General features: G+C 48.8%; 1 protein-coding gene across 8 annotated transcripts in view; it reads right to left on the bottom strand.

The window, feature by feature from the left end:
• Window positions 1-1,485: 1,485 nt before the first annotated feature.
• PAX7 (paired box 7) overlaps window positions 1,486-27,008 on the bottom strand; it is a 96,660-nt gene continuing 71,137 nt past the window's right edge. For 4 of the 8 annotated variants that reach the window (XM_065038098.1, XM_021295245.2, XM_021295246.2 and 1 more), the window contains 3 exons: window positions 12,722-12,787; window positions 5,630-5,876; window positions 1,486-2,120 (listed from right to left, as the gene is read on the bottom strand). In XM_065038098.1, the coding sequence (XP_064894170.1) occupies window positions 2,005-2,120; window positions 5,630-5,876; window positions 12,722-12,787 (429 nt within the window). In that variant the 3' untranslated portion in view covers window positions 1,486-2,004. The remainder of the gene's footprint in view (window positions 2,121-5,629; window positions 5,877-12,721; window positions 12,788-27,008) is intronic. The other 4 variants (XM_065038101.1, XM_065038099.1, XM_065038100.1 and 1 more) reach the window with 1 other exon arrangement.

Below are 27,008 nucleotides of genomic sequence, written 5' to 3' on the forward strand. Positions count from 1 at the left end.
AAGATGAAATTATTTGAGAAGAACGGAAGCAGCAAGAGAAAAGAGCACAAATGTCTCCTTTAACTACCTAGGAGCACACGAGACCAGAACCCATCCGACCACACTGTCCTCTGTTATCACCCGTGGACTAAAGCAGACATTTCTTCTCCTACAGCAGGTATATAAAATAATAAGTGTATTATAAACCCTAACAGTCTGTAGATGACTTTAAGTACTGCCTGTTGCCATCGGACTTTACACACCAGCCGCTGGCTGGCACAGATTCTGTGCATCGGGGTGGTTATTCAGGGACAGGGTTCCTTGTCCTCTCCAGGTCCAATTTCAGCACATTCTTGAATTGTGCCCTCGCCGCACTGGAAGGTGAGGGGAAACAAAGTCTATAATATTGGACATCTGCTCAAGAATCATCAAGAATCATCACCACATGCAAAAGTGAAACTATTGAAAAACCCATGTGGGTCGTGACTTGGCAATAACCTCTTATTGTTGGCTGCTTTGATCCCAACAGTGCGATGAGCGGAACTGTGAGCCGGTACAGAAGGGAGAGCGCTGGTTGCTGCAGGAAAGGGGGGTGATAAATCCAGAGAACAAGATCTGGCTTAGAGAGAGAGAGAAAGGGGATCCACCCCCAAAATGGAAAGCAGAGGGAAGGGACTGAGAGACTGAATTGTACACGAAATGAGAGGGGTGAGGGAAGAGCTGGGAGGATGGACAGGGGCGTTTCTCCTGGAAGCTCAAGGATAAGGGATGCTGTGGGTAAGGTAAAACTTCTCCTGCAGTATAAATAGCTGTAATATTGTGGCTGAGAGCACCTTTCCTCCCTAGCTGCTGTTAGAAAGACTCTTCAGGTCACCTCCCCTCTGACTCCACAGCCACATCCGTCCCTCGGCGAGAGGCAGCTGTGGGAAAGCACCTTCAGAACACGCACCGTTTTCTTTCAGGTGGCACTTTCCTTGCAGAAGAACCTGGCTTTGAATCCCGACCCCTTCGAGCAGGCGCTAACCAACGCCTCGGACTCTTCCCTCTCTCAGTTTTGCTTCTCTCCAGGAGAAGGAAAGAAGAGCCACTGACAGTCCTTGCCCTCCTCGAACAGATGGGCAAAAGCTCCGACACAACGGGGTGTACCCGATCCCTTTCCTCTTTGTGTGCAAGGCCAGCGCTCGCTATTGCATCTCCTGTCTTCTCAGTGATAATCAGGTCTGAATTGGTCCCTACGAGGAAAAGTAAATGTTGCTTGTGCCTGTGCCCATCATCTCCACTCCTCATGCAGCAAATTTACATTTACACTTTCCAGAAGTCCCAGGCTGGACGGACTTAAATCCTGCCCCTGCTTAGCAGCGGTCTGGCCTGTTTGGCCCTACTTTGGGAAGCCACCAGTGAGAACAGAAGGGGAGAGTGGGGTGGGGAAAGTTGCTGTCACTTTAACATATGTTCTTCTGGTTTTGTTTGTATTTGTGGTTATTTTTTTTTAAACAAGTTCTTGTATTTGGTCCATAGGTCTTCTGTGGTCCCGAATTATATCACCATTAATGATCAGCTTGGTTATTCCTTCCTATACAACATTCACCAAATTTACAGCAATGGAAAGAAAAAGAAACAAAACGAAACATGGTTTTTTTACAGAGGAAAAAAGATCAATTTGGCTTTCACTATGCCAACTACCTAGATCAATGGAAAGTCCTTAAGTGTGGGCGAAATGCCACGGCCAGGTAGGTTAGAGGGAGGGCATGAATTTGGGGTTAATAAATGTACCCAACCCATTGTCTCTGGCCAGAGGAGAAGTCAGGTCCCAGAAGCCAAGCTTGCCTCTGAGATGAGTGCTCTGGGAGCAGCTGGACACTTGGAGAGCCCTCCCCATCTTTCCCATCTCCTTCAAGTTGGTGCGAGGTGGAAGGGAACCGGGAAGGAGTAGGGTCCGGGTGCAGGTGGATCCCTGGAAGGCTGGTGGTGTTTTCTCCAGTGGTACCAAGTTGCTGGAGTGGGTTGTTGGCACAGGCGGACTCTTCAGTAAGCTTGGCCCGTCTCTACTGGTAGGAGGCCCAGAACGGCTGAATGTTCTCCCAGCTTCATCCTACGCTGTGTAGACAGACTCACGTTCTTGGCCAAGTAATCAACAGCGGCTGAAGAAGAGGGGGAAAAGAAACAGGAGGGTGAGAAAACAGCACAACATGAGGGTTAGCATTCAGTGGAAATGAGGCATTCGGCATCACAGGGCGTGCAACCAACAGGCCCAACGGACTGACTCTTACAAAGAGTATCGCGGTGGTTGTCACAGACACGAGAGCCCCGCTGTGCTCCTAGCAAAGGGTTCAAACCGACGATGGTCTTGCCAGAAACACCTGAGAAAACATTGCTGCTGCGAGAACACATCTGCAGCGTGCTGCCTGTGCTGCTGCAGTCCCTCCAATCTCTGCATGAACCTCCCGCAAAGAGCTAAAATCCTACTTCTGCCATGGAAAACGGTGTTTCTGAGGGAGCTGCCTGAAGACAAGCCTGAGCAGAAAGGCAGCGGGATAAGCCTTCCAGCCTCACCTCCCCATATCGTCATCTCACGGTGGCAAAGTCAACTCCTGAGCTCAGTGACGCTGGTGGAAACGATCCCAGAGATTTCAGCGGACGCTCACCCAGTCTGGACAGGGCTCAAATCTGACTCATCCGCTGCACGCTGACTCATGTGTGCGAGCTCTGCTGCCTGCCTGCAGCCACCCTTCCTCGGGGAAACCGATCTCCATCTGGGTGAGAACCGCAGCCACAACTCCTGAAGCGATGCATGAACCCGTATCCCAGCTCGCCTGACCGCCCCGCGGTCTGGGGGGGAAGAGGAGCGGGGCAGGATGGTGACATTGCTCATTAGCTGAGCTTCAGTCAAAGTCTCTCCCTTTCACTAGCTTTAATGTCTCAAATTAGATTAATAAGGAGCTGGCAGGAGATCTACAATCGGTGCCAATGAGTAAACAAATTTCAGCCATCAACGTCTTGTCAGACGTCTGCCCCAGAGGAGGTCCCTTCCAGACACAAATTCTTATTAGACTTGTCATATCTATTAGAATTCCTTTCACGCTTCTGCGTTCCATCACCGGCATCATTAACACAGCTCCGGCCTTTGGGAACCGCAAGGACCACATTAATCTGGCATCTCTGCTCCTCGCCGGCTGGGCCAGCACAGGCGCTGGAAAGGAGCAGGATGAGCACGGGGTGAGCTCCACGGGGCCGGAGCGAGGTCTGCGGGGCAACGGGGCTTCTGCCTGGAAGGAGCCAATTTTAGGCAAGTGGACATGGCACGTGTGTGGCGCTCCTTGGGGCCAATCCTGCCGTAGCTCAACTTGAGTGCTGGGCTCTGTCACCTTGTGTTGTGGTGCCTCTAGCTTCAACGGAGTGTATACAGGGTGAGACCCCGCGCTATGGTTCTTTGTCCAGGCTTTAGCAACTCGGTCCCCTGATATTTCATGGAACCACAGTAAATAATGTCTTTGAGAGGTAACGAGGGGACTGCCTCCTCTCTGTGTGGTTGTGCCTCTGTTCCTGTTGTCACCTGTGTGAACTCAGGTGGGTGTTTGGGAAAGGACGGGGGTGACTGGTCATCCTGCCCTGGGCAGCACCCAGCGAAATGGAAAAGTGATGGCAGTCCCTTCCTTCTAAAAAAAACCACGCTAAACTCCCAATATTGCTTTTTGTACCAATGGGAAGTGTTCAAAGGCATCAGGGCATCCCATGCTCCGAGTCCAAGATGGGGTTTGTTGGTTTAATACAGTGGAAGTCAAAATAAAACCAGAAACTTACCCAAAGTACTCTGGGTGTTTATTTGTTTATGTGCGAGAGAAAGTATGTCTGGATTTGTGTTTCTAAAACAGACAAGTGGGCAGAGGGAGGTTCTCCAAAGCCTATCAAAGCTACAAGCCCTGGTTACATCCCCTGTTACACAGAGCCTGCCCCCACCATAGCAACCCTCCATTTTTATTATATCATAGTGTTCACTAGAAAGAGTTTTGATACTTTTTTGCCGCATCATAGAAAGAGGAAAAATATTATTTGAACTGAATATCACTCAATAATGATCTTGTGGAGGTCACCTCCCACCAATCAGCATTTAAACAGCATTTAAAAAGAAACAGTGAAGAATTAAAAAGCAGGAGGAATTAAAAGTATCTGCTAAATACAAAATGCACTGAGAAAGACAAGGAAAAATGTTGTTCTATCAAGGTCAACTTCATGTAAGTGATTGCTCTAACAGGACTAATTACCAATGAAAACTGTTTCCTCACACAGACATTATTATAAATGGGACTCATTATAAGAAGCAGCCTGGACTCTCATGACTAGTAACAGGAAAACACTCCTGTTCCAAACCGAGCCCAGCAGGCTCTAAACTGGACTTGTAAATTAAATAGGCGTCCAGCAGAAAACAGGGAACCGTGCAACAGACATCAGAAAGTTGGGGCAAATAAAGCATCCTAAATAGGGCCGTGTGAGCGGGTTTTCATCAGCTTAAGGAGAGGCCCAAGTAAAAATTCCTGCAGCAAACCAATACAAACCCTTCTTTCTCTTTCCTCCTCCTTTGCTGGTCTCTCTCTCTCAGAAAACTTAGCTCGTCCGCCTGATTTTATTTTTTACACACATGGGTGTGACTAACGTCTTGCCCAAGGGAATCTTTATTGGAAATACATGGTATTGGAATTTGTTTAAGATTTTTATCAATAGCACGTGTGTCCAGCCTCACATCCAGAAGCGAGGGGAAGGTCAAGGGGTCACAGATCAAACTCCCGAAAAACAAAAAAAGGAGGGGTGGGGGGAAGCTGCTATTGATCCCGTCTGCCGCCACAGCCGGTTCTCATTTAACTGGAGAAGTTAAAGACATTAAAGGGCTGTGACGGAGAGGGGAATAAAAAGCCACAGCCAAATGGAAGGAAAGGTCACTGAGGACAAGCTGTGGGCAAGCAGGAGTGCTCCCGGAGGAAGAGGATGCACCTTTAACCCTCCACGGATCACTCTCTCACAACACCACACTTATTATTAGTTTAACACCGGCAGGTGAGCCCGTTGCCAGCTCGCTGGTGTTTCTGTGACCCATTTGGGAGGAGAAACAGACCCTCCCAGGGTCCTTCCACCTTTCAGGTCTGAGGTTTGGGTTCGGGATTATAATTCCAGCCTCACTTCAGCCCTCACAGAACCACGGCCCAGTTGACAGGCATTGGTTTAACATATTTTGTAGCAAAATCTCTCAATATGACCTTACCTGGCAGAGGGGAGAAACGACACATCTATAATAGTTCTGCACTACTAAGGGATGGCACTAAAATCCCAGTTTCCCTCTGGCCGAGCAGGATGAACGAGCTGTAGGACACTTGGAGAAGTGAGAATTGGAAAGGGGGACGGAGAGTGGTCTGGAAGTTGTCCTTTTCTATATAAAAATGTAAGTATAGGTAAACTAAAATGTTTTAATTGGGACTTCAGAATCAGACTACAATGGTGCTGGGGAGGCTGTGCAGAGCAATCTCCATCTGCGTCTGGTGAGCAGATCTGCTTTTTCTCTCTAGATGGACAGACTTCCATAGGAATCCCTTCCAAAATCCATACCTTCCCCATCCCCTCCCTCTCTTCTACGCAAGGGGAATACAACCAGCGCACTTACTTTGTCCGTACTGTCCATACTGGTAGCCAGCCACCGGGTCCACGCTGTAACTGGTGGTGCTGTAGGTGGGAGGACAGTAGGACTGGGAAGTCGGGAGGCTGTCCACGGATTTGATGGAGTCGCTCCGCTGGCTGCAGCTGGCAGAGATGGAGTTGGTGGTGTCCAAACCACCGTGAAGGGGAGAGATGGAGAAGTCAGCCTGGGGTTGAGGAGGAACCCCACTGGGGTTGCTCAGGATGCTCATCACCTGCAGAAACACAGGAGACCACACGTCAATGGCTGGAGGAGAAAGGGCACACGTGCAGCTGTCTTCATGCATACCAGGGAGAAACAGGCTGCATATATCGTTCATCTATATGTATAATATACAATATCAACACAGGCTGGAGAATGAAGGCCTGCTTCCACCAAATAATAACAAACAGACCCCCACAGTGGGCTGCTCGGTGTCTAACGCTTTATTTGAAAGACCTTAATAGGGATAATTGAGAGGTTCCTTCACAGCACACTTGACTTTTGGTGTTTCTTTGCTGACCCACCAACAACGTCAGCTGTGCTGTTCCGAATGAATGCTGGAGAGAGGAATAAACCCAGGAGAAACCTGCTCGACATGCACTGCCGTGAACCAGCACCCCCTCCCTTCCTATACGAGCTGCCCTCGCCCATGAGACACGGAGCAAAAGTCAGTATTTTCCACAAGGGATGCTGAATACAGCCCCTTTCTTTGGAAGCCTGAGTGGGGCTTGGCTTGCAAAGGTCCCTAATGAAAGCAGACACAATCCCCTTCTGCCTCTGACACAGATTCCACTTTAGGGACTGAAATGCCAAAGTTCTCTTTACCCTCAAATGTTAAAGGATAATAGGTCCTGGTTCAGCTCCTTTCAGTGTAGTGCTTGGTTTAAAAATGTAATTAAATTTGCACACAAGTGATCTTCCTGCTTTGAGACCTGAAACAGATGAACTTATGATCTTTGTTGGGTTTTGGGTTTGGTGGTTTTTTTTGAAGTTCTTTTGCAGCAAAAATGCCAGATTTGTTCCTGCGGGTGAGCTTGGGGTAAACCACTGCCCCCAAGCCTTCACACAAGGACCTAAAACTAGCATTCTAATGCAATTGCCTTCTGCAATCAGCAAAATTACCCCCGGGCTGCCAAGCGAAGAGTGTAAAGAGTTTGCAGAAGCGGGGCCGTGGCGAGGGAAGGAAGGAAGGGAACTCGTGATGCCTCTCGGTTGATGTCGGCAGCGCCGCAGGCTGGGGACAGCGGGGGGAGAGGGGACGGGCAGTCACCTCGGGGGGCCAGGCCAGCGCTCAGATGCCGAGCGGCTTGAAAATCTCTGAATTTAGCATAACCTTATTGACATCAATTAAAGTGGCAAATTGGAAATATTTGGAGCCTGGCAAGTGGTAAAATGAGCCCTTTATCCCCCAGCAGCGGCCTGGTGAGCTATTGTGTGGAGGATACATTCTCTGGAAGGACACAAGGGGGGTTGTATAGAGCGGCGTGTCCCCTTCCCGCTCACCCCAATACCTTCCCCGTCCCCTCCTCCTTCACCTTCCTGCTGGAATGGGGGCTTAGGCTGAATGACCAGCTAGGCTCTGGCTTTCTAAAGCTTCTCCTCCCCTCGGAAGGACTCGGGAGCTCTGCAAAGATGCTTTTTCTCTTGATGAGATGCCACCTCCCGATTCAGCCGGCCTGAGATTTGGCTGGGAGGGGAATTTGGGAGCAAGGGTGGCTGGACGCCTGTGGGGAGGCTCTGGGGAGGGAGTTAGCTAAAAAGCCTGGAAAATCAATCCAACCCTGACCACTTAGTCTGCCATGAAGTACAGAGACACAAGAACCAGCTCTAAAACAGCTTTGGACAAGCAGCACAGTGGTGGCAGCACAGAGCTCAGACACTGTTCGGTCACCCCCTCCTACTGCACTGAGCTTGGAGTTTGCTACTAGCCCCCGAAAGTTAAACCCAGCTTAGCTGTTTCTACACTGCAGGACAGGCGGTGCTCCAGACAGAGCCTAAACCACCTCCAGCTCTCCAGACCCTCCAGGCACAGCTTAACCACAGCGATTAAGCCCCAAGGTATCTAGATGAAGTTGTTTCATAACGCTGTGCAAAATGTGCCCGTGGAACTCCCTGTCCCATTGACAGCCCAAAGACTGAAAGACAGGGGGATGAAGAAAGGAAATTGCATTTAAATATGCAAGACAGAGTGGATTAATATGAGAATAGGGTTGTCATGCTTTTCTGTGTGGATGTAACGTAAACCTCTCTGCCTCAAGGCTTATGCAGTGGGGAAATCACAGGGCTGCAGCCTGGTTTTCCAGCTGCAAAGTTATTTGTAACCTTCCACTAAGCCGGGTCACGAACTTTGCTCTGGCTCAGCTCCGAATTCTCCTTCTATGCCCCTCGATCCCGCCGGCTGCATTCAGACCTCACAGCTTCAACATCACTTTATCTGTAGGTGTTACACCCTGCACCTCCGTGCCCTGGCGGATCTCCAGGACACTCGCGTATACAGCAGCCACGAGACGTCATTGAATTTCATTTGCAAGCAGAATCGGATGGTTAGAACAATAAATATCCTTCTTGCAGGCGCAAAAACCACACCAGTTCGGGCAGCGCAAAGCTGGGCCGTTTGGTCTCTCCCTTCCTGAGCTGTCTGGGTCTGGTAGTGCTGCCTGCAGGTGCAGAAAAGAAACTGTGAGCTACAAAACGAAGGGCAACTGGAACCACTCATGGAGCAGAAGGTTTTCTAGTGCTCTCCCTCCTGGCCATCTCCCCAAAAGAGTCAGCTGCTTTATATTACTCAGAGAAAATAAAAGGCTCTTAAAGCAAGCAGAAGTCATATTAACACTTCCGCTAAGGCCCTTTTAAAAAGAAAAGGGGATGTAAAGCAACGTTGGTAAATGAAACCCAGATTCACACTCTTCAGATTCAGAGGAGCTGAGACCGGAGAAGACACTTGCACAAATCCCACTAAAGACAGTAATTGGCTTTAATCAGTCAGAATCAGGACTGATTTCTAATCCCAGCTCTGCTACTGACTCACAAGGGCTTGTGCAAGTCACTTAAGCTAGGACTCAACTAACCTTAGCCATGCAAAGTTAAGTTTCTAGTCTCTGCTAATCCTTTAGAATCCCTCTACAGAGAAAGTGACACTTCTGAAGGACAATTCATCCCATCCTAAGACCCCTTTCTGAAAAAGACGGGCTGAATTTCCCTCTGGAAATCCGTAACGAAGCATCAGGATACCGGGATTTCATCAGGACGATGCCAGGGGGGTGAATGGATACGGAACCGTATGGAGGCTGGAGACGCTGGAGGCTCCTGGGTGGCTGCCAGATGAACCCTGAGAGAGGTTTGGGGCTCAGCTGAACCCCAAAAGTCTCTGTTCCCTCTTCAGCAACGCTGATTGTGGGAAGGCTCTGCCTTTCCAGGCATGCTGAGAGCAATCTGGGGCTGGGCTCCCCCAAAACTCTGTTTGCACAGGTTTATCAGAGGACAGCATCCCATCTTCCCCACCCCAGGACACATGGAGGTGTCAGGAATAACAAGGGCAAACCAGAGGTTTCTATTCCCTCTCTGCTATGCAGCCACCCAGCACAGATAGCCCTACACAAGCCCCCCAGCCTCACCAGCCCCACGTTATCTGCCTTCTTGTTTCAGCTGGATAAACTCATTTTCCAGGCAACTTTTGAACTTCGGAAAGTCTGGGGCAGCTGGAGAAATCCCCTCCTCAAGAATGCAAAGTCCTTTTACCTTTTCTTTTTGACCTTGCTTTCTTATAATTTATTACTTCTTGGTGCATTATCATCACTAACTAAAAATCAATACTCACTTCACATCTGTAAGGTTTTATCTGGAGGGAAATCTGCTCCCTGTCCATCACAGTGACTGACAGCCTTCCCTTTCCCCTCCCTCTCACCGGCTGTCTCTCTGCCTTTCTCCATCTCCTTTCCCTTTGCTCGCTGTCCCAAATCAGTCACAGGTGTGGCGTGGGCTCGCACTTTGGGCTAAGTCAATAAAAGCCACGGTGTGAGGAGTCTTCGATCTTGTTTCCACCCTTTCCAAAGGTCATTTGGTGTGGGGGAGAGGAGGTAGGGGTGTCCATGTGTTGGGGAGACCAAGGTTAATGCACAAAGATCCTCCTGGATGAAAGAGCCACCCCCCCTTGCCTCCTGCTGCCGCCTCCCTCCTCACCCTCATCTCTGTGCTCCCCCCTGTTCCCTGTCCCCCCCCCGGGACGTTTCATCACTCTCTCCCATACTTTAAAAGAAGGGGAGTTAAAAAAATGCAATTAATTCCCTCCATTTCTGAGCTGGCCCTCAGGGCCTCTGGCCGTGGAAACTGTAGCAGGGGAAATGTGCACCCTTTATGATAAACGAAGGCGGCTTTGGAAAGGGAAGTGCAATTAGGGCCTTCAATCTGTGCCATCAGGCCTTCGGATTTTAGGTTGGGGGGCTGGGGGGGGACACAGTTGGGTGGGTAGAGAAGTGATAACAGAGATACCGCTTCGATAGAGAAGGGGGTGAGAGCACCAGGGAGGGGAGCAACCAAGTTTCACGACACAACCTTGCCCCAGAACCTGGCCGCTGCACCTCGCTGCTCTCTGCTGTCAAAAGCTATATGACAAATACCAGGGCAGCCCAGGACAGGCTATACATCCTCCGAGTCCCTACACCTCCTGCCCTGCGTTATCAGTTTGCTTTAGGCTTCCTAAGATAATCAGCCGAGGAGATATCAGGCCCTGGACACAGCAGGCTTTATATCCACATTCAGCGATGCTGCGCAGCTCCGTGAGCAGACAAGGAAACCGCCTCGAGTTGCACCAGGCGGGGTTTAAATTGGATCTGGGGAACAATCTCTTCCCCAAAGGGCTGTGGGGCACTGGAACAGGCTGCCCAGGGCAGTGCTGGAGTCACCATCCCTGGAGGGCTGGACAGACGGACATGAGGTTCTCAGGACATGGGGCAGGGACAGGGCTGGGGAACGGTTGAACTCCATGATCTTGAGGGGCTTTTCCAACCAAAATGATTCTATGATGACACCGAGGAGCCACACGGAGATCAAACCCAAGGCAACAAAGTGATGGGGAGGCAGGAGCCTGCGGACAGCGTTTTCCAGAGTGACCCTGGATTCTGTGGTGTCTCCATTTCTGGGCATCTGATTTGACACAGCGCAAAGCGTCCAAAATCAGAGGCTGCCTTCGAAAAATGCTGCGTTTAGAAACTGCTGAGCCTGGCTAAGTTCTGAATAAAGGGAACACGTAATGATCTGCAACTAGCTGAAGGGTGTTAACTCCAGAGAAGCTGCCGGGTGGTCCCAAAGGGATGCAAACTGGACACCAGGCAGAAGTGGAAAAGGGAAAACCAGAGGAAGGGTCTCTCCTGGCACTGGGGGCTTCCCTAGGAACGGGGAGAAATCCTCTCTTTTTGGGAAAGGCTGGAAATGTGATCAGTTGGAATATTTGATACATCAGGAAAACGCACTTGGAAATTCTGTGTTGTAGAAGAGTGTTGGTGGGCTGAAATCCCTCCTTGTTTCAGGTTCTGTGGTGTGAACATTTACACCACTTCCTTGGGAAAACTGCAGGACCTGACAGGTTTACTAAGGACACGGCCCAACCTAACGATCCGCTCCGTGTTCTCCACGAGGGGCTGGTCTCTCTGCCACGTGGGTTGATCCAGCTCCTGCTCTGGCCTCCAAGACTGTTCTCAGCTACTTGGTGGGGACTCAGCTTAATCTTTTCCATCTTTATTTTGCAGCCTGTTCGGCTAATCTTTTCCTTCTCTCTTGCGGAAGGCAACCCTTCCTCATCTTAATGCTTTTTGATCTCTGTGGATTCATTTTCACTTGGTGAGAAGAGGAAGAGTCGATTATTCTATACATACATTAAATGGAAACAAAATGAAGAGGTGACTGTAGGACTACTGAAAGCCGAAGAAAGAGTTGTGAGGAGATAAATACAGTTTCTCCAAAGATCTTCACTTGAAAGGAGGATAAATATATGCAAATATGCCCCTAGGTAGGACTAAAATGACTTATGTAGCAATCGCTAACACTGCACTCACAAAACCAAGCAATTAATTTTGAATATTTTCCAAATCACCAGACCCAGCTTAGTTGTATCCCAATATGCCATACCAATCCAGTAAGTACACCCATCACATTTGATTTTGCAATCAGGCCAAGGATCTAGACAGTGCTTCACACTTCTCGCACCTAGAAAATATCTGATTGGGGTAATTGCAGTTGCTTCTAAGTAAATTTTGGAGCAAACTTCACATTAGCCTGCCTTAATCATAACTTTACTGACTTCAAGCACAGTCCTGATTAACACTGGGGTAAATGAGCAGGTGACTTAACTCTATTTTGTTGTGGGTTTTAAGAAGTTTAAGTTTTAGAAACCTGATGCTCCGCTGCCTCGTCTAGCCAGGTATTTATAATCCATCCATCCACACGTTACTAGTGCTAAAGAGTATTGTGACTATGAGCTAACACAACCTCACACAACCACTCTTCCTGCTACAGAGGGATCCGGGCTGACAGTAGCAGTAAAGTCTCATCTTTGTAACCTTCCCCACTCCATAGGAAAACACACGGAGGCCAGGGAAATGCCCTTCCCAAGGCCACGCAAAGTGTGTCAGAAGCAGAGCCGGGAACAGAACACGACGTGCCTGAATAATTTCTGGAGCATACGGGACAGACGTCACCAGATCCCTTCAAAGTGGTCAAAAACGGTTACTGTGGGCCTGTGCTTGACCAGTGGTAGCGTTTGGCAGCGAACAATAAACCCAGAAATATCATCAATGCCTTTCGGTGACTTAAAACATCTGAAGGATGTTTCAGTACCGTAGGGGAGCAGTCTAGGACACAGCGGGTGAAATGGAGATGAACGGTTTGTGTCCTAAAATGACCCTGTTCACTTGACGGATGGAAAAACTGCTACACACTCATGATGGAGAGGGCTCGGGGAGATGCCGGGGGTGGGATGGAGCTGGGGGTGCGATGGAGAGCTGCAGCAAAGCAGACCAGTGCAGGCTGCGCAAGGGGAGGATTAGGAGAAACAAAACAAAAAAGGCGATGGGAAGTTATTACCTGATTGTTCAAGGCTATGGTGAGGTTCCACCTGGAGCACTGCATCTTGTTTTGGGCACCCTGCTTCTGTAGAGATGTACAAATTATGGAGAAGGTCTAAAGAAAAGTTTCTAAGCTATACAAAAGAAGGGGAAGGTCTTAACTGTAAGGATAAGAGAAATTGCTTAAGTCTTGATGGTATGGGAAAGAGGAGCGGGCTCTTCTCGCAATGGAAATACCGTAAGGAAATGGGAAGCACCGCAGGATTCTACACCCGTAGTTGGGAGGGGAGTGCAGGGAGGCATCACTGTGAACGGGAATTACATTAAAAACTTCTTCACCTTGAAACACGAGTCACTGTCCCTGGTTTTAGGGCACCAAACTCTACTATCACCTAGATAAAAGGAGATGGCAAAGCTTTCAGTAGTCTGGATAATCAGAGAGGAAATAAAAAGACATGCCGTGCTAGTGGGGGCTCTTTAATATACAGGGAGGTTCTACGCGCACTAATTTCACTAACAAGCAAAAGCAAAAGACATGGACTCACCCCTTCCAGAAATGGGAGAGACTGGAGCCAAAAGGCTAAATAGTGCCTGGCCATGTTGAGTGTCAGAGGAGCCTGATTTTCCTGTGCTGCTCAGTATCCCCCCTCTGAATATGGGCACTTTGTGCTTTACTAACCATCAACATCACCACCTTGTGTTACCTCAGCGGGAAGTTTTTTTCCTGATTAAATTGGAATTGCTAAGACATTTTACACAGGATAACTGAAAGAAGGCCAATGCTTCCCAAACGTGCTGGCTGGCAAACTGAGCCACCCTGCACTCCGTATTTCCAGGCACTAAACTGCATTAACAGAAACCACCGCAAGCAAACTCTACCCTGATGGCTGTTTTCCCTGTAAAAGCCAAGTGAATACATGGGAAAGGGAAGTTTCCAGGGAAAAATCCCTTTGCTGAGATAGGGAGCATCCCTGGGCAGCTTTACGCAGGGTACTGATTGCAGGAAGATGAATCTTGCTTGTGGCGTTTTGGAACTCACAAAATCATCTGGGAGGAGAAAGCAGAAAGGCACAACCATGGCAAACTGGAATTCCTCGACGTTTCCAAACAGACAGAAGCACTCAGGTTAGGTCTGGCTTTGGAAATAGGCTGGAGATCACTTGTGGTTTTTATTCTGCACCTATTCGTCATTCCTCAGACATGCTGATGGCAGGTGAGGAACAAAAAGGGCTTGGTATAAGATACCTAATACCAAGAAATAAACAAAGGTTTCCTGCTAAATCAGCCCTAAATCTACTGCTGTGCATCTGCCTGATGTGAATAATGGCAGGGTGGGGAGATCATGCAGCACAACTAAGTCCCAGCAAATTAAAAGCGTTTGATAAACTCCTGTCGTTCCTCTCTTCAGCACCCCTATGCCAGCAGAGCCTAACAAAGACAACCCAAAATTCACAGAAAGGTCTCCTCGTCCCCTCCTCCCTTTCCATTTCTCTCCTTCCTTTTATTACTTTTTTTCTTTCCCATTTCTCGGCTAAGCTGCTCTGTGCTCGCTCACTATCAGAACCCCCGCGGACACTGGTAATGGAGTGCGGGTGCTGACTTACTGCTTCGAAACAAGATTTCCTGAGATCCTTTGAGTCCACTCCATGGCCCACCCCCCCGCCTGCTTTTCTCTCCCCGTCTTTCCCTTTTTGGAGAGTGGAGGGGAGCCTCTATAAATGTGAAAAGAGCCGCACTACAAAGAATCCCCCGAGTGCCATATCCCAGCCCCGGGCGAAGCTGCTCGGTGCACTGATAGACCCGTATCTGCTCTAGGACTCCTCTTTCTCTTCCCCTCCCTCTCCCTCTGATCAATCGAGGGCTGTAATCAGTTAAGGTCCAGCTTAACTGCAGTGTAAGATACACCAGTTAAGCAAAGCCAATGCCTCCAGGGTTCCCATGGTAAATACAGAGAGGTCATGGGGAGATGAAATAACCCTGATAAGTTCAGCAAGTGCAGGGCTAGCCAGGCACGCACCCAACACTTAATAACTTGAGCTGGCAAAAGAATGGAAGAAAGGGAAAATCAGAAGCATTTCCTATTGCCAGCTCCTCTGCTGCTTGTTCATTTGCGCTCTCGGTTCCCCTGATTTCCTGGGCAGGGTGAATTTTTTAAGGTGAGGGTTTCTCTTTGCAGCTCAACCTAATGAATGAACGGACCCTGGTCCTGTCTGCAAGCGCCTCAAGATTATTTGGGATTTTCTGAGGCTGCCACAGGGATGAATTTTTAAAGGCAGGACTTCTTTTTCCCCTCGCCCGTAGGAAAATCACAGCTCCTAAATCCAAGGAAATACCTTTTGCAGCCCTACGTAGTGCCACGTGCTCTTCCCTCGGACTTCTCCCTGCTGCTAGGGAGCACTGGGGTATTTCCAAAGACAGGGAAGAGGAGAAGGAGGGAGAAGGAGGGAGAAGGAGGGAGAAGGAGGGAGAAGGAGGGAGAAGGAGGGAGAAGGAGCGAGAAGGAGCGAGAAGGAGCGAGAAGGAGGGAGAAGGAGGGAGAAGGAGGGAGAAGGAGGGAGAAGGAGGGAGAAGGAGGGAGAAGGAGGGAGAAGGAGGGAGAAGGAGGGAGAAGGAGGGAGAAGGAGGGAGAAGGAGGGAACGAGAAAGGTGGGAATCCTTGCTGAAAACACTGGCTTTAAGAGAGGATTACCCTTACAGCTAGGATGTTCTAGCTCAACAACTGCTTTCCCCATTTTGCTCCATAGTAAGGCTTTTCCTTTCTCTCCAGAAATGTCCCTTCTCAGAGACGGTCCAGGGAAGAACGAGCCTTTTGTGTTCATTGTTTGTAATCACCTTTACACCAAGTTCATGCTGTGCTGGATCCAAACAGCTTATGGTGTCGTAAAGCACTTCAAGAGGAGGCTGGGGACACTTGGACTGTTGAGGGGACTTTCCTGTGCAGGGCAAGCTGCTGTCTGCTTCCATTGCTGAATTTCTGCCCCTCACATGTGAAAGATCTGGTACAATTTGGTCACCATCAAATCCCTCCCTCAAATTCTACCTGGTTTTAATCCCAAATTTATAACTCCAGCTGAACACCACATGAGGTTTGGGTCCAAATGCCACTGCAGAAGCTCCCCTCTAACTGGACATTGGCTCACCAGGCACTATAGGGATAAAAACATTTAGGATTTATTAAAAGCAATGCAGACGCACAAAGAACAGAACAAAATCTTTAACCAGAAGCAATAAGAAAGCCCTAAAGGATTTGAGTTTAGATAAGTATCCCTCTTGGAGTCCTCCAGCTCTTTAAAAGCTGTTTGGATGGGAGTTGTCCTGCGGTGTTAGAGGTGCAGGGGATGACATTAGTTCTTCCCTGGGTATTTTGGCACCTGCCGAGGGGCAGCACAAACCTTGAGAAGTTCGCAGTGATTATTTGAGTAGCCATCGCAAACAGGTGAAGTCTCTGAACAACAAAGTGTAAAAGTCGAAGCTCCTGGACTAACACGTCGTTAACTGCGCTTCCTTCTTATCTGTCTGCCACAATTTGGTTTGGCTACATCTGATGGTACTCTAAAATAAAGTCTTTTTTTAGAATTACACTCTGAAGCCACTAAGAAGTGATCTCAAGCACCAGAGCAGCAAAATGCCTGTTGTTAAAAGCTTGCCTTTCTCGCGAACATCATTTACTGCCTTGAACTAAGTGATTTCTGAAAATAAAAAGATAACCTAATGAAAGGTAACTGTTTGCTGGCAAAGCTACATCTGCACCAAAGCAAAGGGTCATAGAATAGAATCATAGAATCGTTACCTCATTAAAATTAAACCTCTCCCAAACAAAACCAGCAATACATTTACTAGGTGGGTATGTAAACCAACACAGCTTGCTCTCAAACGCAACCAAAGAACTTTATATATTAACCGCACAACTCCTGGCTGAGCCGCAAACTCTCTTTTATGAAAATATCTTGATGAAAAGCCTCCAAAAACTGGCAAATCCTCTGATTTGCTGTGTATGGTTGTGCTTCACCTGTCCTCCTCGCTGGGGCCAAGGGGAGCAGTGAAGGTCTCACCCACTTGTGTTACTCAAGCAGAGTTTCTAAGGCATCTCCTGCATGTCGAAGTTTCAAAGCGTACAAGTCACTGCTGATCCAGAGATAACTGGTGGAAAAGGGATTAGAGATACTTAGCGGAGGAGAGGGAAGACTCAGGAAGGGCTGATTATTTTAAAGATATGACTATTTAAAGATAATGATTGCATAAATTTAATTAATGCATTTTCATGCTGCAAATGGCCGTTTTGTAATTAATGTATCTGGCCTCGCTAAGCATGGGAGATCACATCTCCCAGCCCCCCCTCCCCTTCTCCATTCCCCCCTCCGCCTCTCGTTTAATGAAAGACAGAAAGCAGATGACAGAAACAATTTGTCAGCCAGTACGGGTGTCAGATGCCTAATTGGTTGCGCTGAGTTAGTGGAAAGTAAAGGGGGAGAGGGTCGAGGCTGGGGGGGCTCTTTCCTCTTTATCCGAGGCTTCGGGGTGGGTGCCTGTATCGGTGTGGGGGGGAGAGTGAGGGGGCGAAAGTGTTTCTTGTTAATTGATGGAGATTAGGACACAGATTGGCGGTGGCAGGGACTGGGCAGTGACAAGAAGGGGACAGGAGAGGCTGGTTAACACCCGTGCAAACAAGCTGCCATATCTCACAATACGTTAAGTCCTGGCAGCGTTGACAACGTCAATGATTCTCTCCCATCCTCCCACTGCACCCCCTGCACCCCTGGGTGTGAGTTTTCCCCGTTTGGTTTGCACCCTCCGGCTTAGAGAGGAATCGGGACCTTGGCACAAAGTTGGGGACCCCAGGGAAGGGGCAGAATTGAGGCAAAGCACATAGACCAAAGCCCCAAACCAAACCTGGGTTTTACTTGCCCTAAGCCTTGCCCAGGGTTCGCACCATTCACACCTAAGAGATGCTCAGAAAATCTGTGTGTCCTGGCTCCTCCCCACTGTCTTAAAAACCACGAGATTAAGCAAAACTGGAGTTAATGTATGTACCAGCTGGTGCCTGAGCTTTGTGGGTGCATTTGGGTCACCGATAATAAAGTCCCCATCTGATTAACTCTCCCCTGGTCATTATGTGGAGAGAAAAAACCTCCTGTCCATGCAAAAAAGACCCAGCAATCCAGAGCTTTCTGTATCAGGGAGCTGAGCATCCCGACCCTTCAGACACCCCCAGAAAGCAGCAGCACAGAGCACGTGTTATCCAAAGTCCCACCTATGTAAAAAGCAGAAAAGTGTCTTATTTCTGCAACATTCTTCTTATTTTCCAAAGATTTCTGCGACCTACTTTAATGTATTTTATCACCAGCACTCTCACCTTACAAGGGGAAAAACGAGCCCAATAAAGGCTCCAAGTCGAGCCGGCACAGACGTTTATGGGGGAGAAGGAATGTGAACCCCCCAAAGCCAAGGCTGGTGTCCTCATTCCAGCCTTGTAATGAGCTCAGCACAGAAATGAGGGGAACTTCAAAACATTAGTGCCATACGATGACATTTAGTGTATGTATATAAGCCTTTCCGTGGAAGATAGAAGTTTTCCAAAGGTGGGAAGAGTTCTACCAGCTCTGTTTTCATTGCCACACACAAGAACGGTGATGGATGGAGAGGTATGAGGAGAAAGAGCTAAGAACAGAAAATGTTGAGTTTCCATGCTGGGCTCTGATCACATTTAAACACGCAGTAATGAAAATACTACTAAGTTTTTGTGACATTACTACAGGTCCCTCTACAAATGGCTTACAAAGGGTTGACAGATGTACAAATAAATATAAATGTAATGAAAAAACCAATGTTCTCTTTTAGATGAAAAAAGCCTTTTAAATAGCAACAATGAAAATGGAAAGGAAATGGGTGAGGGATTTGAGGGCAAATACAAACTTTGGATGGAAAGATCGAAATGCAGTAAAACACTGAAATTCGTAACAAAAAGATATTGAAAATAAAATACCCAGTTGCAAGTTTGGTCTCTTTGAATCTACTCCCCAGCAAAGTCAAAAGAGTAGAAGCCAACTCAGTTGCAACTCTAAGAAGGAAAGAAAGGGCCCAAGGTGCTGCAGGTAAAACTATTAATCCCACACACCTTTTTGTCCTTCTGGTTTATAAAACAAGAGTGTGTATCGCTGGGCTCTGATGGGGAGGAAGATGCTCTAGTGGGTATTAAACAAATGCTAAATGATTACAAGCACCATATTGGCTGCGGAAGAGAGCAAGCTGCGGTGAGCTGTGCCTGTCACGTCACCGCTCCTGCTTGGCAAATAAGTTCTAATGCACAATTGGTATTTATTAGATGACATACAACAACTGTCTCATTAAATCAGGGCTTGAGCATAGGGCAGAAGTCTTAATTTAAAGTGTCACCAGCTATTGAAATCAGATGGTTGAGGCAGGAGCGGAGTGAAGGGGGGGGAAAAAATGGGGACTAAAGGAGTAGGAAACAGTCACTGGTCCTAACCCACCTTTAGAAACGGGTTGTGATTTCTATGCTGGTCTGGGCACTGGTTCAAAAAAACATTTGCTCTGCGTTTGCTTTCTCTACGTGCACTTTCCAACTCTCTCCCTAATAAACGGTTGGGCACCTTTCTGTGTGTTTCAAATGCAGCGTCGAAAGCAAAGGTTAATGCTGGAGATTGCATTCCAATTGAAAACGCGGCAACCGGTAAATTTGGTTTGTTTAGAGTGGAAATGCTTGAACTGCTGTAGATGGGCGGCGGGTGCGCCAGAGTGGGGAGAGGGGGGTGGGAGACGCTCCCCGCGCCCCAGCTCTTCGCTGGGCAAAATTAAATTTCAAAGTTTAATGAGTTGCGAAGGGCGCTGGATGAAAAAGCCTGGGCTCCGCGCTGCCAAAACTGAAGCAGCGAGATGAAGAGAGAGAGAGAGAGGGAAAAAAAAATCCCACCAAACCCAAAACGTCAGGGAACAGAGCAAGTGAAAAATGTCAGGGCAAATTGCTCTTGACAGTGTTAATATCTGCACCTCATAGCAATAATTACATGTAAATAAATAGTGAAATAGCTCTCAGCTGGAGTCTGTACTCTGAGTGCAGATGCCACTAACAGCCAGCTGGGGACCTTTCGCTCTTCGACTGCTGCTTTCCCCCTTTTCTTCCCTCCCTCCCCCCCCTGTTTCATCTATGCCAGAGCTAAGAGAGCAATTGCTGGCGACTGCAAAATCTGTGCGCAGTCCTCCCCCCTTTCCCATGGCACCGCGTTCGCTCCCTCTTCATATCACCCTCCCGGCCAGGGGCTGCTCTCGCTGTCAGGGGAAAGGTACGGTCGCTTTTAGCCCCTTGCCAGGGGAAAACAAGCTTTACTGGCTTCACGTCTGGCCATGGCGTGAGTAAAGCCGAGGGGACGGGAACGGCGTGGCTGCCTATCCTTCCATCTCTGTGGGCTCCTAAAGATGTCAGGAGGGATGGAGCTATCTGTTTCAAGCACTGGGATTATGTTCTTCTTATCACCGAGGTTGCCTGTATTTCAAAAGGACACTGGAGAACATACAGTTTGGCAGCAGGATGCAAAAAGATGCTTCGTTTCCACAGGAGACGCGTCTCCCACTGCTATCAGAAGCATCCACAGAGATTTATAAGCCTGAGCCGGTGTCTCCAAGCTTTGCCCAAGCACAAAATGCACTTCTGCAAACCCGCCTCGTTCCTTCCAAGGGCGTCACGGCAAAACTGCCACGGCCCAAGCAAGGACCGGGGGAAAAAAGCCACTGAGCCATCAGCATCGCTGGGTGGAATCAATCAGCACCTTTCCTGGTTCCCCAGGCTGTGATGGCAGCTTAAGAAATCACAAATGACACGGAGAGGGTGAATATTAATTGACTATTCACTGTCACTTCCAGAACGAGCCCTTCAATGGAGGCAGTAAGGGGGAAATTCAAAGCAAAAGAAGCTTCACTTGGTGGAGCATCAACACATGGGACTCCTCACCACAAGATGCGAAGCCGTGTGGATTGAAGAGGAGACGGGATAAGTACCTGGAAGGAAGGTTCACTGAGGATTAACAGGCAAACTACCTTTTTTTTAAGGAAATCCCCTGAGCTGGAAATAGTGGGAGGCCAGGAGAGCGCCCTGTTCTTGATCCTCACGAGGAATCTGCTCATGGTCGCTATCGGAGAGGACCTGCTGGGCCGGGCAGAGCTGTGACTGTCACCAAGCTCTTGGCAGCTCCAGGGAAAAAAACTTCCCAGCGTCTCCCAGGCACTAAAGCCAACGGGCCGTGGGCACCTGAGCGGGGAGGGAGGACTCCAAAGGCCTGAAAATAAAGCTACAACTGCATGGAAATATAGAATTATAAAATACGGAAGCACTTTTACAAAAAAAGCCTTCTGAGCTAGCAAAGGGTCTTGACAAAGCCTCAGGTTCCTACCTTGCATTTAAGCAGGATAAAAACTCTGCGCCTCCATTCTTGGCCTTGGGGATACAAACCCTCCCCACAGTACCGTGAGGAGAAACACATCGCGGGATGATGAGATGCTCAGATATTATGATGAAAGTCTTAGATAAAGTTAAGCTCATTATTTCAGCCCTACTCGCTTCCGCTCGGTCAACTGATCTCTCTGTGCCTTCAGTTTAGCTCCAGCCCTACAAAGTCCAGGCCTAATTGTGAGCCATAGGGCTCTACTAACCAACTAGCAGACCTGTGATGCTTAGTCCCGAATGAAGCCGGCGTGTGCCCAGCCCCACTGCCAAAAGATGCCGTATTTTCATGCCGACAGCTCATTAGCCACTCCCTAATTAGCAATTACTCAGGGGCCAAACTACTGGAGTAAAGCAAATGAAAAAAATAACCTGCCACTGATAGGAGGGAGATGTTCCTACCGAACCGCAGCCTTGTGCAAGGGAGAAAAGCTTTGAGGCCTTTCCTTTCGGCTAATGAGATTCACAACAACACCCCACACTGCACCGAGCAACAAACACAGCTCCATTCTTTGGAAAACAAATATGTTCTTTAGAGCTTCCTGGTTGTCAAACACCTTTTTGTTTAGCTCAACAACTAATCCACTTATCGGAGGATAAAGCTGCCAGTGAATCACCAGTATGATAAAAGCATGCACAAAATTAGCAAAAATTTGCCTATGGCTCCTGCACATTCAACAAACACCAGCTAAGAGAAAAATGAGTCCTTTTTTTGCTTTTTTTTAATAACTGAGATCCCCAGGAGAGATTCTGTCAGATAGCAGCTTTTCTTTTGCTTGCAGTTTTTTCTTCCTCTCTCTCTCTCTCCCTCTCTTCCCATCTAACCCAAGCACCGAGGCTGGGAGATGCTGGGAGCTGATATGAGAGCCACGGAAATTGGCACTATTTGAATAAGCAAGAGATGCAGCCGGGAAAAATTTTAATATGTTGTTGGGGTTTTTTTTAATTAAAAAAAAAAAAAAGAAAATAGTGCTCAGGCATTGGTTTCTTCCCCAGGACCCCAGCGCTGCTGGACGCTTTGCTGCTCAGGAGGGGTAACACCTATAGGATGCTGGATTTGTCCTTCCCTGCTCTTCATTGTGGTTTGTAGCCCATTGTGATTTAGCCCCTCCACATTCCCACATGGCAGATCCACACTAACTCTCCCTGTTACACGGATGGGGAAACCACTGCAGACAAGAGTAAGTAGCTTGCCAGGGTTGGGCAACCAAGTTAGTAGTAAGGAACACAAAACCTCATTATTTCCAATTCTTTGCTGGCACAAACGTTAAACCACCTTCCCTCTCCCGAGCTCTTCCACCCAAACCTTCGGAAGGACCTTGCAGAGCATTAACTGGGTAAATGGGATTTATCTACTCCCTGGAATTCCCTCAGCTAGGGAAACCTTGGGAATTTCTCCAGCAGGGATCTGTGCAGAGATATTCTGACATCTCTGGACAGTTATAAACCCAGTTATGTGAAAGGTGGAATGAGACAGAGAAAGAGGGAAGAGAACTCCTTGGACTTGGACTCTTGCAAAAGACTTGTTCCAATAAGACAAAATAAATAACTCCATAGTCTGTGGCATCAGTGAAGAGTGATTCAGCTTTTCTGAGGTCTGACTCATTTTCTGAAGATCCTGGCTCTCTGTACTCATCATCTAGAGCACCTAAGATGACTGAGCCCCTAATGGAAGCATGTCAGTTAAGAGGAATGACTGTGAGTGATACTGTCTCTTTGTTACCTTTAAACTATGATGGTCTGAAAGGGAGAATCAGCACAGCGTGATTATTGCTGCCTTCAAGATTACCAAAATCGCGCTACCGTAGCTGTTACCGGTGAGGAACCAACAGGAGCTGACTGACGCACTTGGCAGCTGCCAGACTTTGCCCCACACAGAGCTCACCAGCCTCTTCAGAGCCCACCCCCAAGGCTCCAGCCAGCTCAGGTGATGAGGATGCTCCCTTGATCCCAAATCCTTGTTTTCCTGGACCGTATGCACCTCAGCTGGATATCTGCATCGCCGTAGATTAGCAAGAAGACACAGCTAGTTCAGAACCACACCATAGCAGTCAAGCTGGGAGAACTGGGGTCTTTGAAGGTTTCTAGCTGTACTTTCTAAGCACGGATCATTACTTGGAAGTACTGTCAGCACAACGAGCGCTGGAGGTGAAGATCTGCAACTGTCCCAGGCCACGGTCCCATCGCAAGAGCCTGAATGGAGAGAACCTGACGCATTCCAACATTCTCCTCTTCCCCCCCACCAATTTGCCTGGGCTTGCATGGGACCACAGCACATGACGACAGGAACATTTAGGGGAGCTGGGAATTAATCAAGAGGCACCCACCTGTCAGGCTGGTATCTGGAACTAAACAGAAACACTTGCTAGTGCTTGACCTCTCGCCCTCCAGACAAGCCTGCGGCTCTTGAGCGGTTTGAGAAACCCTCTTGCAGGGATCGTGGCTTTGAGACCCCGGGTGAAATAAAGCAAGGGGAGCAGGCGAGGAGAAACACAGGAGCTGGGTTACGAGCAGCAGGGGAAGGAGGAAGAGGCCGGTGGGGGGACTGGCAATCTTTTGGCACGGCTGGGAGAACGTAGCTGGATAGCTGGTGTGACGATGTGGATGCAATGGGAAAGACCAGAGCACACAATGGGTTGGACAACGAGCCAAGAGCAAGAGCTGTCTGAGGCTCAGCCCTGTAGGTAAAAGAGACTGGAGAGTTAGAGACAAATATCTCCAAGACCTTCTATATATCCCCTGGATGGGGTTTGTGTTGGGTGACATCAGTGCGTGCTGATTAGCAGTCCGGCACGTTTGAGTGTTAAATCAGCCTTTCTTGTAGTTAATGGAGGCCAAAACTCTGCGCTGACAATCGTTCACACAGTGAAACCTAAGGCAATGCTAACTGTGCGAAACAGAAGAAGCAAGCCCTGCGTGCATGCCAAGGGATTCTGAAACCCCAATCTTAAGGTATGGGATTAAGATCTTAATTTTTAAAGAGATGTGGGGCACTTGGTCTTTAAAATGCATGAACAGATTCTAGCTGATGTAAAATGGCTCAGCCACTCTGGTAGCATTGACCTCAGACCCAGATGATGTGAGCAGAAAGACGCTACCCTTGCTCTGACATTCAGATTTTCAGACTTCTGGGGTGTCTGTGCAAACACCCAGGAGAGGAGAAAGGACAAATACTTCAGGAAAACCTCTTTCCGCCTGCCTTAATACTGAAGAGAAGAGAGAACAGCACAGAACAAGATCTGAGCCAACAGTGCAAAGGGGTTGGGACATTCTATGCCAGCATCCTACAAGTTCCCATACTTTAGCAAGCGCAAGTAGGTGTGCCAGTCCTAAAGCCTCTGATGTTTCCAACAGGCATCTGTTAGACCTGCTTCCTCCTCATCTGAAATAAAAACTCCTCCTTTCCTTGGCAGAAGTTACTCAAGCACTGAAGTTATTGAAAGCCTTAAGTCTTGCCTGGTAGAAATCTAAATACTGGAAGTTCAGTTCCACTGATGTTCCCTGGATCTATACAGTATGGACGGAGTTTATACTAGAAACCAGCTGGAGCTGGAACATAGACCTTAAAATTCTTTGCAGGAAAGATGCCACCTTATAGATGGACATAGAAATGGGGAACAGATGTTCACAGGAGCTGGTCAGAGACCAAGCGCTAAGGAAGAAGCTCAGAGTGAAGAATTCATTTGCTTTCTGAGTTATACTGGGCTTGTGGTCTAGTGATGAGAGCAGGAGGACACAAGTGGCTGCTACAGAAGCCAAGAAAACATTTTCTGCACCTGGTCCCTGCTTTTTCTTCTCCATTGCTCCAAGCAGCAATGACTAAAAGCTCCAGGGAGAGCTCCAAGCCTCTGATGTTGTACAGAAATGTGCTTTTCCTCGGGCTAAAAACCTGGAGCTACAGATTCTAAAGCAAGCAATGCTTTGCTGGAGTCTCACCAAACAGAGCACAGAGCCGGGCAAGGATGCAAAACTGTCTGGGAAGCAGCAAGCAGCTAAACCGAACGCTCCGGGAACACCAGCCCTATCTGGTGCTGAAATCACCTTGCTCCCCTGGGAGAGCAGAAAGCACCGTGAAACCCACGCCACAAACTCCGAGGGAGCAAATCCCTTTAGAAGCAGACAGAACCGCGTCCCTTTTTCACTGCAAAACCAGCGAGCAGCCCTCCTGCATGGCTGACCTGCTCTCCCCACTGCTGCTCATTTTTCGGGAGCCCCAGGCCCCATTGGGAAGTGTTTTCCAGGCAGTCTCGGCATCTCCTCCCACTGCAGCACACGAGTCCCGCGGCAGGAGCCGGAGCCCAGCCAGGGTCCCTCCTGCCCCGTCTGCCAGGCTGGAGCAGGGCACAGAGGTGCAATTAGCAGCATGCCCGGCCCTGAGCTCCGTTAGAGCTGGTGGACCCAACGCTCCCAACAGAGCCGCTGAATCCGGTGGTGGCTTTTAGGGTCGGGGAGACCCCATGTGGCTCCTAATTCGGGGCTGGATTTGTGCTCAGCTGCGCACTCTAATCGCTAATTAAAGGTTTGCCATCATCCTCCGGCAGCTGTTAGTGTCCTACAGGTCGATCCCCAAGCAACACTCTGCTGAGCCAGAACCGCCGATCGGAAACTTCATTGGATGGGCAGTTTCCAACCCCCTCCCCAATACACCCGGGGATTTATTTCCTCATCAGAAAAAAAGGGCTGCAATATCAGACAATGCTCTGCTTTGCATCACCTCTTCTTCTCCCCTTCTTGCAGTCAGCCCCCAAATATTGCTTGTTTTTCTCCTCTCATTCATCCTTTTTTTCTTTCTTTTCTTCCTTTTTTTTTTTTTGAATGAAAAAGAATGTTATTTTGTGCCTCCTGAGCCTTGCCGGCTGCGCTCGGCGTCTGTATCAGCTGGAGGAGCTTATGAGCCTCGTCTCCTTGGATTTAGACTGAAATTTTGATTTTCTGCCGCACTCAGATAATGTGGAAATCCTGTTCCCCGATATTTACTGTTTATCAGCGCAGCACAGCGCAGTTCTGGGGGGAAGGGAATCTCTCCCTCCATGTGTCCCCCCTCGCTCCCCTCATCCTGCATGCTAATGGAGTTGGACTTGGGAGCAGACGCTACAACAATAGCCTAATTACGGCGAGAGCGGAGGGAAGAGAAACTCCCTGGCAAAGAGTCTCGGCATCGCAGGGACGAACTCTGATCCCTGTCCCCATCACCAGAGCCAGCGGAGCACTGGGCTGGTCCCTCGTCCTGCCAGGGATCACTAAGCCACCTACCGCTCTCTAGACCCACTCCTAAGCCAGGCTTTGCCACCTCTGGTGGATCCCAGGTGCCTTCCAGCTTTAGGATGGGGAAGCACAGTGCATGGTGAGCCACGCCTCATCTGCTTTCCTCCAGCTCCTCATTGGGATTAAACACTCCTGTCTCACGTGTCTGAGCCAGGTTGTCCTCAGCATCTGAATCTATGAAGCCACCTCCCTGTCCCTTTTGTGTCATCTTTGTCCCACAGGGAGCCTGTGTGTTTAGGGACCCCGTTTGCAAGCACCTTCCACAGCGTGTATCCCGCTCCTCCATGTGCCACCACACACGCCAAGTCCTGCGTCCTCCAGTCAGGATTAGCGGCGCTGAGCCCTCGCAAACTCATTCCTGCAAGGAACCCGGAGGCGAGAAGGGAGAAGGGGAACACGCCTCCCTGCGTGACATGAACTAGGCAAGAAAAATAAAACAATAATAATAAAATCTGGGGCTCAGCAGCAGGGGAACAGCTCTAAGGACCACTTAAGTGGCCAGCGGTGCCTAATGCCTTGCTATTAATGAGGCCTGCTGCTGATCCCTAAAAGGGTTGGTTATTGTCAGATAACGTACGGGGCTTTC

Source organism: Columba livia, chromosome 21 (assembly GCF_036013475.1).
Source record: "Columba livia isolate bColLiv1 breed racing homer chromosome 21, bColLiv1.pat.W.v2, whole genome shotgun sequence".
Lineage (NCBI taxonomy): Eukaryota > Metazoa > Chordata > Aves > Columbiformes > Columbidae > Columba > Columba livia.